Source organism: Lactuca saligna, chromosome 5 (assembly GCF_052625555.1).
Source record: "Lactuca saligna cultivar CGN05327 chromosome 5, ASM5262555v1, whole genome shotgun sequence".
Taxonomy (NCBI): domain Eukaryota; kingdom Viridiplantae; phylum Streptophyta; class Magnoliopsida; order Asterales; family Asteraceae; genus Lactuca; species Lactuca saligna.
Window position 1 is genome coordinate 139399266 of NC_136421.1, and position 15095 is coordinate 139414360.

The 15095-nt window shown below is 34.4% G+C and overlaps 1 protein-coding gene across 1 annotated transcript; it reads left to right on the forward strand.

Annotated features, from left to right (window-relative positions):
- The first annotated feature begins 981 nt into the window (after window positions 1-981).
- Window positions 982-3023, forward strand: LOC145045104 (Ribosomal L18p/L5e family protein). Its single transcript, XM_078993448.1, has 2 exons — window positions 982-1138; window positions 2379-3023. The coding sequence occupies exon 2, from the start codon at window positions 2381-2383 to the stop codon at window positions 2735-2737; it is 357 nt and encodes a 118-aa protein (XP_078849574.1). The 5' UTR covers window positions 982-1138; window positions 2379-2380; the 3' UTR covers window positions 2738-3023.
- Window positions 3024-15095: the final 12072 nt, after the last annotated feature.

Below are 15095 nucleotides of genomic sequence, written 5' to 3' on the forward strand. Positions count from 1 at the left end.
ACGTCGTGGTCTCTGACACAGCTTTGGGGTTCGCGCCCCGAACTTCAGAAATTCATAACTTTCGCATACGAACTCCGTTTTCGACGTTCTTTATATTGACGCGAAGGTGAGATTATGATCTACAACTCTCGTTTAGACTCCATTGGCTAATTTTGACTTTATTTCTAATATATTATAAGTATATTACTTATATATTATCTTTAGTAGACCGGGACTTGAAAACTCCGTTCGAAATTCATAACTCCTTCATTTGAACTTCGTTTTCGTCTGTCTTTTCATCGTTGGACTACTATCGAAGACATCTTTGACTCTCGTTTAGATCACTAAGGATAGACATCTATCTACCTTAAATTCACTATTTACGTCGCGCTGGGTCATGCCGATTCTGTCGCGAAACTTCGACAGGTCATAACTTCTTCGTTATAACTCGGATTTTGGCGTTCTTTATATGTACGGAAACTTTGCGACATATACTACAGCTTGGTTAAGATTAATCATTCTAAATAATCTTCCATCAAAAAATCATTTTTGATGCTTATCGTCTCTAAATTGACTAGTCTGGATCTACGGACGTTACAGTTCAGTAGGAAGGATGATGGGAGGTGGGTGGGACCACACATATTAAACAATTTCTTTTAATAACTTAAAAATAAACAAAACAATTAAATTAGAAAAATAAAGGTATATTGGTCATTTTAAGTTTATCAAGGACCAACGATGCAATAAAATTAAATCATAGGGACGATTCGAATAAAAAAGAAAAATTAAGAACCAAACATGTAAATTAGTCTAAATTATACGGACCATTTGAATAATTTACTCTTTAAAAAACCCCAAAAAATGGTGTGATTACTTAATTTTATTTATTTATTTATTTATTTTGTTTTTTTTTTTTCAAAGTAACTTAATGGGCAGTTTGAAACTTGAAACATATTGGGTTGGGCCGATCGAATATGTAATGTAGCGATTGTTTGAGACTGAGCTAACTGGTAATTAAATCACAAGGGAAGTGCATAGTGCGTCCTGTATACTGAATACCGTTGAACCTCTGTCGGTAGTTCTTTCACGCTCCGACTGCTGCAGCTTTCTCCTCTCAGCTCCACCATCTTCTCCTGCCGTTTCTACTAGAAACAAGAAGGTAAGTTTCAACACTTCGAAAATTCCTATGTATTGTGTGATTATTTGATTGTATGACTGACTCATTATACCCAAAAATTGATTCCTTTGATCCCTTAGAATTATTTAGATTATACTATATTTTGACATCAAATTGTATAGGCTTGATGTTCTCGTTGCCATTTTGTAATGAAAGACACAAGTTATTGAATAGGGTTTGTTGAAAAAATTGAATTAAATTTATTAGGGTTTGTTTCGAGCTTCCTCGTTCTTATTGCATACCTTTAGAAAATTGATGGTGAGCCACGATGTCAGAATCTTAATACGATGAAAGCCACATCTACTTCTGTGTTTTTTTTTTGGCAAAATAAATTAACTATCGCACCAACTGTTTGCTGAAATGCCTAAGAGAAAAATTACAATTAAAATTGGATTTTTATGTGTTTCGAACACATCAATCTCCTAAACATTGGAGTAGCTTGTAAAAGATGGCTGCAACAACAAAGCCTCTTATCACAGACTAGTGGGATAGAATAAGATTGAAAACTTTGATTTACATATCTTTTCTCCAACATCTATTGTTTTATCTTGCGTTGTTTCAGTTATTTGCATTATTTCTTGTTTTCATGAAACATTTGTTTGTATCTTGTGTGATTGGAAACTAGCTTAGTCAACTTAACATTTAACAGGTCTCAAATAAGAACAATATTGTCATTTGGCATCTCAAAACCTAGTAGCATTTCAGTGCTAAATTGATATTTGTTGCAAGTTTAAGCATTTTTAGATTAGTCTCTTTGGGCCAAAAATTAACTTTATAGAAGTTTTAAAAAACCATGAAAACTACATCCCTTAACTTCTTAAGAATGCTATGATTCCTTTTTACCCTTTCCTAAAAATCTACAAGTTGTCCAACTATAGAATAACCCTTTAAATGCAGCTTTTTCATATATGAACTTTCTGGAAATAACATAGTAAAGTCTTAAACACATGGACCGTTTCTGTAAAAAAAATCTGCACATAGACCTTTTATGTAAATTACAGGAACAGTTTTTATAATTTATTTTCTACACAGGGACCCAACATACCAACATACAAAACTATATATAATTACTATATATAATAATTTCCAATCTGTCTTTGTTTGCAAGTGACTTGTCACAAAAGCTGTTACAATTACATTATGAACCTTTTACCTAAAAAGCCATTATTTCTTGATTTTCAATAAATTCACTTTTATAATCAATAAATTATTTTTAAAACAGATATGGTGATTCCTCCACCAGTGAAGGCTCAAAGGATCACAAACTATTTAAAACCGTATCTTTTAAAGATGCATTTTTCAAACAAATACGTAAGTGCACAGGTGATCCATGCACCAACTGCCACCGTGGCGTCTGCCGCCAGCTCACAGGAGAAGGCTCTCCGGGAAGCATGGAATAATAGCCAGCAAAGCACCAGAGATGTGGCGGCTGCCGCCAAGATAGGGAAGCTTTTAGGTGAGAGGTTGCTGCTTAAAGATATTCCGGCGGTTTCTGTGGTGTATAAAAAAGAGCAAAGATACCATGGAAAAGTTAGAGCTGTTATTGATTCTTTAAGGGAAGCAGGTGTCAAGTTGCTTTAAGTGTTTTTTTTTTTTTTTTTTTAAAAAAAAAAAATAACATTTGTTTGGTCATAAGGTGTTTTCCTTGTAATTGGAAAAGAAATTGTGGTTTTGTATGAGAATTAGGGGGACATTTGGCTTGTGGAATGTTTTTTGAATGAAGGGGATTTGCCTAATTAAAAGGAATTGGAATTTGAACTAAAGATAATTTGTCATATCTGTGGCATCCTCTTCTTCAAGCATGTGCAACTTCCATTTTGATTTGGGCTATTAATGATTTTGTGACACTTCTTGGATTAATTGCTTATACTTTTGTATTAAATTTGAACTTTTATAAATTATAAGTCTTTAAAATTAAATATTTATTAATCAATGAATTAATAGATGTATAAGATAACATAATCTTCTCTATTAAATAAAAGAATAGTTGTATTCTTTTCTTGATACGTGTCATTTTATTAAACCTTTTAGTTAATGCATATTTTATTATTCTTTATTTTATTAAATCTTTTAGTTAATGCATATTTTATTATTCTTTTGCTATGTGTTATCATATTATTCTATATTTTAAATTTCAAATTATAAATTTCTCATTCTAATTACAATAAATTAATAATATTAGAATAAAAATTAAAATAAACTTAATACAAATTATAAAGTGATATAATTTCATATATTTATTTAAATCAATAGATAAATTTACATAACTAAAAATATCTCTTAAGTAATAATTTATTTAAAATATTTGCTTAATAATTTTTAGTTTTTATTTTAAAAGTTTAATAAATTGTATAACCGTGGTTTCTACGAGTTATAAACTAGTACTATTATAAAAGAAAACTTCATGGATTCAATAATTATAGTTTAAAAAATGAAAAAAAAGAAAAAGAAAATTGTATACATGATGGCTATACATCCTGCTTTGCTTTTTGTTTTGTGTGTAACATCCCTAACATTTTTATTTAGAAAACATAAAAACGTAATTAACCTCCAATCAAAATCGGTCAAGATTTAGACTATAGATTAAGATGTATAAATTATAATGAAAATTGATGGATCTTTAACAGAAATGAAAAATAAAATAAAATAATTAATATAGAGCGTGTTCGGTAAAACTAGTTAGCAACGTTTTGTTAAACGATACATGATATAGCTTTTTAAATTTGGAGTGTTTTGTTTAAATTAAACGCTAAAAACTTGTGCCAAACCGAATTTTTGTTTTTGTTTAAAACGAAACATTTTGTTAAATGCTAGAAGCTAAAAACTTATTAATGCTCCGTGTTGAATATGACAATAATCGGTCGATTTTTTTTCATTTTTTGTGATAGGCTTTTTGTCTAAGTATTTCTATTTATTCTTAATTTTTTTTTTGTTTTCATTATTTTTTAAACGAAAATCAAATTAAAAAAGTTGGGGAGTCAATACGATAATACAGATCAAAACTGTTACGTCAATCAAACCAATTTAAACAATGATATTGTCAGAGAAACCCTTAAGTTTGTAAGAAATTAACAATTTTACCCTAAAACATATTTTATGTCCATTAATGTCTTATATTTTCATAAGTTTTGTTATTTAAAGCTTTTATCATATTTCCATCATACCAAACGATAAACCTTGGAATACATGTTGCCTACATGGATTCATTTAGTTGCGTAGGATGCCAACTAAGCTAATACACCCCAAAGCTTCTTTATAAACCATCCTTTCCCTAGAAACCTTCACACATGTTCATTTATGATGGAATGACATTATTGATAACACCTACTGATTTAACATAAAGTACACCCACATGTTTTCACTTTTATAAAACAAAATACTAAGTATGCATTCATATTAAACCACAACATACAAGTAGTTATAAATACATACAATAGCAAAATGCGTAGAGGACCTGAGCCGTGTAGTTACAGTTTTTTTACAACAAAATGTCAAAACTATACATGAACTTCACAATCTTAAATCACTCGGTTGCACCCTAACCCCTATAGGTATTACTGGTCCTGGAAAAGCAATTCAAAGACTACAACGTAAGCTTAACAAGCTCAATGAGTAGTCATATTAGCATAATAAAGTAAAATAGTTAATAACAATTAGAACCAATAATACACATCAATTAACTTTTTATTATATATTGAAAGTTTAGATCTTGAAAGTTTGTAACATTATTATGGATAAAGTTGGAAACTTTATTCATCTAAAAATAATGTTGATTCAGATCTGAAGGTTGGAGACTTGAACTTAATGAATTAAGTAGAGAAAGATGCATTTTTCCGTCCCTTTCATACTTAAAATCTAGATCTTTATGGTTTGGAGCTTTCTAATGGATAAAATAGGAAACTTCATCCATTATGAAGCTATTAGGAATCAGGTCTGTAACATCCCAGTGTCAAGATAATTTTTTTTTTTTCAAAACTAACCAAAAAACATAAATTTTCAGAAAAATAGTGTCCAAAATGTCAAAATCACAAATAAGAGTATCCCAAGATCAAATCTCATAAAATATGAAGGATGTGAACGATCAACAAATCGCCTTGCCCCGATCATCAAAACTACCTGAAACATAACTGTAACATCCTAAAAATTACAACCAAAAATTCATTTTTAATAAAACAGTTATAAAACCATTTGTTTGAATACAATCATAGTATCAACTCATATCAAATCCAAAGTATCGATAGTCAAAACATTTAATGCTAAAACAAAATCAGAGTAACAATTCCAAAGATCTCTGGTGCGGAAAACGTAGTGTGATGCGCAGTGATCATGCCGGCTCCTTTCCCTTCGAAGAGGAAGTACCTGAAACCAAAACTGAAAACTGTAAGTACAAAGTTTAGTGAGTTCCCCCATAATACCACATACAATACAATAACATATTACCGAGCATATCTGGGGTGTTGGCCTACCCCTTTCGTCTATTTCAACCAGTAACTGCCTAACATATCTGGGTGTTGGCCTACCCCTTCGGTCTCTTTCAACCCATAACCAATGAATATTTTACCCCTACCACTATCACATAATACCATAGCATATACACATAAATCACATATTTCCTAGCATATCTGGGTGTTGGCTTACCCCTTGTCACAACTAGAAATTTTGTACCTTGTAACTACAACACTTAAGCCGGATTATGAATCCAAAAACATAAGGGCATGTATGATGCTTACTCTGTGACAACAAAATTGCAATCAAATACACCATACAAGCATTACAAATAGTCAACAAGCAATTGGAAACCCTAGAAGTTCTTATTTAGGTCCATTTTGGACTAGAACTTCCTTATTGGGCCTAATGGACCAATAAACTTCCAATTTGACTATCTTGGGTTTAGAACTCTTAAATGGGCTCTAATTGGACCCACTTTCATTTATTTCAACATATTGGGCCATATTGGGCCTAGAATGAAATAAATCAAATATTATGAACTATTTTGGACCATAATTAACCTAATTTAGCCTTAAGTAGCTCATAAAAATCACATTTATAATTAATTGGGGCCAAACATCACTTAACATAACCATGAAATGGGCTTAAGCATACAAGGCCCAATACTCATCTTTTTCTCTCCAAAGCTCGGCCCAAGCCCAACCAAAGAAAGAGAGTTGACTTTCCTATGCCACCTCATAATTATCCATAGGACTCCCATGCACCATCTCATGTTTTCATGCAAATCAATTCAAGAACCACACTCCTCTCCTCTCTCTTCTTGCTCTCGGCTGAACACAACACACACACACTCACAAAAATCCATTTCATTCTCTCTAAGTCTTGAAGGACATCTCCTTCCTCCTTCTTCAAAAATTTCGAGAATCAAGAGCTTTTCAAGGAGGTTTTTCCCACAAACACATCATCTAAGGTAAGTTGATGACTAATCCATGATCTAGCTACTTCATTTCATCAAAAATCTCTTCTAAATCTATTCCAACTTGTGATCATGCACCTTAGAAGTCACTAAACTCGAGATCTACCAAGGAGACTTGCTAGGATCGAAATTTTCTTCTTTTCTCTCTTCAAAACCGAAACTACAACTCAAGGTGAGCTTCATACCCCCTTATTTTCGGTTTTTATAAGTTTTTGTGGGGGAGAATACAAGTAAAGGTGTAGATCCATCATTATGTGTATGTTTTGGTTGATTTCTATGCTTATATGTATGTTTTGTATGATTTTGATGCTAGATCTAGTTATGAATTGCTAAAAACCGAGATATATCTTATACTAGCATGAAATATACTACTACATACAAAGTATACCAAGAAAAATAGCTAAGTGGCTTAACAATACATACTTTGGGCTAAAAACTCATTTTTTTGACATAAATGTTAAAAATACAAAGTTAAAGGGCCCAAAATGAAATATTTCGAAATCTGATGGGTGAGATGAGTCAAAACAGATTCCATAATGTATTTTCTGAAAATATACTCTTTTGGAAGATCAAAAACATAAGTTTCAAGCTTAATGGGCTAAAAATGACAATTTCGGCCCAATAGGGCCCATTATGCGAAATTTTCTGTTTTGGAGGGCCAAAACTGTGTTTTCCTGTAAAACAGTGGACTATTAGTGTTACATGTACTTTTCAAAGGTTTAAAACGCTTTTCAAATTTAAAAAGGACCAAAGTTGCAAAAATTTTCCAAATTGGGCCAAAAATGTAAAAATTGCGAAAAAGAGGGGTTATAACCGAGAAAACTGCAATTTCAGGGACTTAAACTGTTTTAAATGAAAAATATGCTGAAAAATATTAATTTCAATAATTTTTGGTGTTAAAATGTCAAGAAAAATGGTTTAAGGACTAAACCGGAAATTATTTTACCTAAAGGGGTGAAAAAGTAAATTTACAAAATTAAGAGGGGTTGTAAACAGAAAATTTTCAAGGGTAATTCAATACACTCGTTGTGAACAAAGATTGACACTACGACTCTCGATAAATTACAATACACAATATCACCAACAATCGTTATCAAACGAATTGATTCGGTCTCGAATCAATAACAAATCCAAAACTACTAACACTATAACGCTCAATACACATATGAAACTCTTGGAACTCTTTACTCTCGTGGAATTACTCAATACGTCGACGTACACTCCTTAGGCCCAAAAGTTGCAAATCATGCTTGTCGAGCCTAGCTAGCCCGATGACATGATCTTTAGGCCCAAAGGACACTTGCTTACATGTAGTTGGGTCTAATGCGACTCGACCGCGTGTAAAAGGACTTTCAATGGCAAACATGCTGCTGGTCCCCAAGGGTCCTTCAGTGTTGCTAGTAAAGTCGGTAACTCACGATTGCGGATTGGGCTTCGGGCCCTTCGCAATTGCAATGGTCTTGAACGACGCAGGGAAATACCGAGGGTTTCGCACCTTCACTTTTTCTCTCCGGTCGTGGGACTACACAAGTCCGGGAGGATTGAGTTGTGTGAATAAGTGCGAGTGACGCCTAAGGGATCACTAGCACGGTTTCCAATTGGACGTTTTCATTAACGTACGATACAACAATTCACCACCCTCTGTATAATCAATGCCTCCGGAGCTCAACGAATACCTCTAACGTAACGAAACAACAGTACCCAAATAACTAAAGCAAAGTGATAGGAAAATGTCGGGTTTTCCTAGGGTTTTCAACAAGTACATTTACGAACTACATGTCGAATTTCACAACTCTTACGCTTACATCTATAGAATTCAAACAAGCATACTCACGGATCTTCACATATTTTTACGTTATTCTATTTTCAGAAAATATCGGATTTTCTGGTGATTTTTTTTCAAAACATTACAAACATTGGATTTCAAACATTACTTATGAACTCACCAACATTTCATATGTTGACGTTTTTTCAAAATACTTGTATTCTCAGGTAACAGATAAAGTGAAGGATGAATTGTACTCTATGACGTTTTGCTGTGGTTTAATTTAGTATCGAACAGTTACTTTTGAGAATGTAATGTTTTGGAACAATGTAATGGTTGTAAACGCTACCAGTTGTATCATTCCAAATGTTGGTGATGTATAATGTTATGTTTCATGTATATTCATTGTGATGGTATTCAATTGAGTCACGACAGCCCCCGGACGTTTCCGCCATCTGGTTCGGGGGTGTGACACCCCTTCAGTCCTTACGACCAGTAATAAGTTCTATCCTACCCCTCCTACCACTATCACATAATATCATAACATACTAGCACATAAAGCATAACAAATAGTGGCATACCAAACAATTATTACAAAGACAATCATCTCAACTATAACAAACTACTAGTGGGTCGACATTCGTGCCTTCGACCCACTTCTACTAGAAGGTAACTCACCTCAAATGTTGTGAAGTAACTGAATTGTCCTCGGCTCTGAAATCAACCTCACTCAAACTCCTACACATAGAATATTTCCTTTAATTACCATTTCATGCTCATAACCCCCCTTAAGGATCAACTTTGGTCAAAGTCAAAGTCAAAGTCAAAACCAACATTTGGGTTAAAGTCAACTCGCCGAGTTCCACAAATCCTAAACCCTGAAATCGTGACCCAACTCGCTGAGTTTTTCACTAACTCGTCAAGTTTCTCCTATCAATAGAACCGGGACCTTCTAGTACAACTTGTCGAGTTCCCTTGTGGACTTGTCGAGTTCCTTCTGTTTTCAAAAAGCCAAGAAAACGCTATCCAACCAACAGAGGCATCTCTTCAACTCACCGAGTTTACTCAGTAATAAAAAAGGTTGGGGGACCACGACCCAACTCGTCGAGTTAGGTAAACAACTCGTTGAGTTTCCTTAGTCTAAACTCATTCAGTCCCTTCCAAGCGAGTCTAATGCCTCCAAACCATAGATATGGTCCTCTTGGGATGAGATACCACATAAAGTTGCTAACTTTATATCCATGCATGGTATCAAGAGGCTAAAAACCCTAAAACTAAGCTTTATATGGGACCTAGGGCATAGAGGAGGACCAATACTTGATAAAGCTGGCAATTTTAAGTCTCAACAGGCCGTGAAATGACTAGGTCTGAAGTTATAACTTCATAATATGCTCAACTCCATAAATGACACCAAAACAAGATACTGAGACCACAAACTTCTCAAAGAAGAGCTCTAGTAAATAAATAGTCAAGGTATCGACTTTATACCTCCAAATGGTTAGCAATACACTGAAGGTCCTGAATCTAAAGCTCCTCCTTTCGACCTTGCACCACCAACATCAAACTTCTTCAAGAAAAATACCGAAGAACACTCGTAAGGATCACTCACACTCAAAATGGGGAAAAATGCACAATTAGGGTTTGCTCCAGACTGAGGGGACAATGAGGGAGGCCACAATGAAACATTAAGGCCTTTAAATAGGGTGCAAAACCCTGAAAACTAGGGTTTGATTTCTGCCAGCCTACTGATCGAGTTGAGGCCTCTCAACTCGTCGAGTTCCTCTATAAAAGTGTATAATTTATGATTTTAAATACATACCAAAAACCAGGAGTGAAAATTCCCCCCCTCCCCCATTTATTTTAGACTTCATCCTCAAAGTCTACTTTGTCTGGAAAAAGCTCTGGGTAGTGCTCCCTCATCACATCCTCTGACTCCCAAATCCATTCCGAGCCCTTATGGTGCTGCCACTACACCTTCACAAACTCTACCCTCTTGTTCCTTAGATCCTTCGTCTTCCTGTCGAGAATGGCTACCAGTCTCTCGTTGTAGTTCAGGCTCTCATCTACCTAAATGTCCTTTAAAGTTACAACTGCAGAGTCATCCACTAAGCATTTACGTAGCTGGGAGACATGAAAAGTGTTGTGGATCTAACTACGCTCGACTGGAAGACCCAACCTATATGCCACCTTGCCTACCTGAGCTATAACCCTGAAAGGTCCAATATATATGGGGCCTAACTTGCCCCATTTTCTGAAGCGGATGGCACCTTTCCAAGGTGACACCTTCAGAAGGACCATATCCCCGACCTGGAACTGTAGGTCCGATCGGCGTTTGTCGATGTAACTCTTTGCCTACTTTATTGCCGTCTGGAGTCTACTTCGGATCTACTGGATCCTCTCTGTCGTCTTGATTATCACTTCAATACTCCAATATTCCTCATGACCCTCTACCCAACCTCAACCCAACATATCAAGGTTTTGCACTTCCTCCCATAAAGCATCTCAAAGGGAGGACGGTCGATACTAGCATGATAGCTATTATTGTAGGAAAACTCTTCCAACGGAGGTAGGTATCCCAGCTACCACCAATGTCTAGAACACATACTCGCAACATATTTTCCAAGGTCTGGATGGTCCGCTCGCTCTGACCATTTGTCTGCAGGTGAAAAGTCGTGCTAAAGTGCAGACGAGTACCTAACTCGTCATGAAATTTCTTCCAGAGTCTGGAAGCGAACCATACATCTCGGTTAGAAATCACTGAAACAAGCACCCCGTGTCGAGCTACTACCTCCCTGATATAGATGTCGGCCAGCTTCTCGGCCGAAATGCTCTCCTGGATCGGAATGAAATGGGCACTCTTGGTCAACCGATCCACGATGACCCAAATCAAATCCACTCTCTGTACAGGCCTGGTAAGCTTCATGATAAAATCCATAGTAACATCCTCCAATTTCCACACAGGGATATCCAACGGCTGCGTCTGGCTGTGAGGTCTCTTGTACTCGGCCTTGACCTTCCTGCAGGTCAAGCACCGCTCTACGTACCAAGCTATGTCCCGCTTCATGCAGGGCCACCAATAATAAGGGAGAAGATCATGATACATCTTCTTCGCCCCTGGATGGATGGAGAACCTCGACTTATGGGCCTCATCCATCAGAACCTGGTGTACCTTGCCCAAGTAAGGAACCTGACCCTCCGATGCAGGGTCAATAACCCACGAGTGTCATAATCAAATGAGGCCACATAGACTATAATTCGCTCACATTTACGACACTCTTCCTTCATAACCTCAATATCAACCTCCCGAATCCGCTCCAAAGTGGTGTCACTACTGTCATCCTCATGTAGATATCTCTGATCGGGGATGGGAATGCGTTGCAGCTAAGTGCATCAGCTACAACGTTGGCCTTCCCCTGGTGGTAGAGGATCTCACTATCATACCCCGCTAAAGCGGAAACACGAGGCGTGGCAGTACAAAGGGTTTCATAGCAAAAGTTTAAAGACAACACCAACCATAGTATTAAAAACCATTACAAATTTACAACATGTTTGAACAACTTTTAAAAGAAATTACAATGAAAATAGAAATACAACACATGCGAATGCTCCTAAAATTGAGGTGTCCCTAAGTGCCACTTACTCGACGATTCCTGAAAAAGCATGTAAAACGAGCGTCAACTATAAAAATAGTTGGTGAGTACTCACAAGTTTAACAAAATAATATTGGTTCATGAGTTGAAATCAAAGTTTTGATAAAAGTTTCCAATAATAAAAGTATATTGCTAGGAGTAAATAAGTTTGTAAACACAGTTCGTTGTTATCATGTGAAATAAAGTATATTTCCCGAATAAGATGCAACATTCATATTTTCATGGAAGATAAAGTTCGTTACTCAAACGAGTAAACAAGTTTCATTACTAAAATGAGCTGTCAATTTCGTTGCTACCAGGAGCAAACAATTTCATTGCTAAAACATGTATATAAGTTTCCAGTAGTAAAAGTTCGTTGTTGTAATGAGAAATAGAATCCATTGCTATAATGAGAAGCAAAGTTCATTGCTATAATGAGAAACAAAGTTTATTGCTATAATGAGAAACAAGTTTCGTTTCTAAAATAAGTATTCAAGTTTCATTGCTAAAATAAGTATACAAGTATCATTGCTAACATGGGAATACAAGTTTCTTATGTGTATAAAGAATAGTACGTGCATCAAGTTTCCATTCATGAGTTCACAACCCAAGCCTAATGACCGAATCGTGCCCTATTGAGTACTATGTGTATCGCAAACATAGTGTATAAAATGGTAAAATGCACTCAAGCGAATCGTGCGAGTGAGGAGTTGTCTACCTCTTGATAGCGCTATCCATAATAACCATAGGCTCAAAAGAGTTAATGAGTTGTGTCTAGAGATTCCAGGGACTTAACCGCGATACAGTCCTCATGAATTAAAGTAACATACACATACATGCGAAATATAGCAACCAAGTTTCATACAAGTCAAAATAAATACAACGAACATAAAAAGTTTAGGACATGCTTTTCCACCCCAAAACATTTAAAAACCGAAAATAGGGGAGTGTGTGAATACTCACAATATGCATTGAGATGATGCAAATGGTACCTTGACTATGCTCCACTCGTATCACTATTGATTCCTACAATAATGGTATTTGCTAGTGAGTCTCTAATCGAAATCTAACACTAGTATACATGGTACTACAATAGAATTATGCAAATATTGTATCAAAATTTAATATCAATAAGTTACAAACATTTTTCTGTGGAAATTAAGTTTCAAAGAATCAATTGTTATATAACAATTTAAGTGGAAAATTTTCATTATTGAAATGTTAATATTTAACATTATAAAGGTGTTCCAATGATTAAATATTCAAAACTAAATCAATTCAATTCTAAAATATCCCAAACTTTGCATTTCAATTTTAATTGATGTCAAAGACCTCAAGATAAATTTTCTTGAATTTTTGAGTTGTGTAACTATTTTTTCACCATTTTAGGTTCTTGAATAACCATAAATTCATGAAAAATAGCAATGAGTTAAGAAAATTTCCCAAACTTTTTATTTAACAGTTAGTATACATAACTAGGCTTGGAAAAATATAAAACATATTTTTCAGTGGGTATTTCTATTTTTCCTTGTTTTATTCCTTTAATTAATCATTAATTGAAGAAATAATATTAAACAATTAAAATAAATTACCAAAAATTTTTGTAACATCATTTACAGTATAAACAACCTGGGAAAAATAGCAAAAGTGGTTTTCATAATGTATAAACGGGTTTTGGGTATTTATGTGTATTTAAGTGTATTTTAGTGCAATTAACTTTAGAAAATAAGAGAAAAATAGTTTACAGTTGAGAAAAATCCTCAAACTTTTAATGTAACCTCCTACTGTACAATATGATATCCTGGTAAATTTTCATGAATTTTGGATAATCAGAACTATTTTTCCCATTTTTAAACCATTATAATTACCAAAAATCGGGAAAAATAGTAAGACATAATCAAAAATCTTGAAATTATTTTCTGGAGTCACCTATCACAGGTAAGGTATGTAGAAATTGTTAGATACAATTTTCACACTCTCTAAAGTGGTTTTGTGATTTATTACACCCTAACAAAAAGAAAATCGGAAATCGTATCAAATAGCAACAAAAATTGATGAAATTTGGTGAGGGGTCATTATTCACCATAAGGATCATCCAGAAATTTATTCAGGATTTATTGACCTCTGAAAGTATTTTATGTGATTTATACCCTTGGTTTTAACAATAATTTTAATAAATCAAAGAAATAATAAAAGCTATTGAAATTTTCCAGATGATCTCATGCATGTGAGGGATTTCAAAAGGAAAAATGTTAAAAATGTATTCAGAAGGGAAATGAGGGTAATGAATCCAAACAAGTTAAGAAATGTTGCATGCAATGGTGCATGAGATGTAAATGTAGCTGATGTTCATGAATTTGTGTAGCCAATTCACTGAGGTTTTAAGCCACGAAATTTCAGCCATCATTCACTAGATATGTTAAGTTTCTAAATTATTTTTCCTCAGATTTATGGTTGGGTTTAAGGCCATTTATCATGCAAGTCAAAAATGGTGATCACAGAAAAAGAGCTGTTTGCGCAACCATTTTGTAAACATTGCCAAAAATCGGATATTTAATGTTTTATAGTGAGACCAGTTGGGTTGGAATGTTAACTCAAAATATTATATTTAAGGAAAAGAATCACGAAATTTGGTTAAGAAATGAGTGAGATATGGCAGTCTAAAGTCAAGTACAGAAATCTGGCAGATTGCATGCATGATGATTGGTTAGAAAAGTAAGTTTTCATCATTTCCTTGAGTAAATCTTTTGAAATATCTTAAATAAATCACGATAAACTTATATTCTAGTTATGTTTCCAGAGATCAAAAGATTAAAACTTATCAAAATGTATACATTCATTTATGAACAAAAATTTGTTTCTCAAAAACTCTTAACTTGAGTTTGATGTTTTAATCCTTAAAATCGATTTTTGCACTAAGATCATGAACATGCAACCTTGTTTATCATACATGCATGGTGTTAAAACACATCCATGATGTTCTAAAAGCCATTTTAACAAAAAAGAAAACAAGTTTGAAGAAGATGAAGAAGGAGAACAAGGAGAAGGTATAGGAAAATAACAAAACTTGAAGGAAAAGTGAAGTAGAATGAAAGAAAATTCGAGATTACCTTCAAGATT

Excerpts from the sequence above, each read along its gene's own strand:
- LOC145045104 (XM_078993448.1), top strand. The coding sequence starts at position 2,381 with ATGGTGATTCCTCCACCAGTGAAGGCTCAAAGGATCACAAACTATTTA.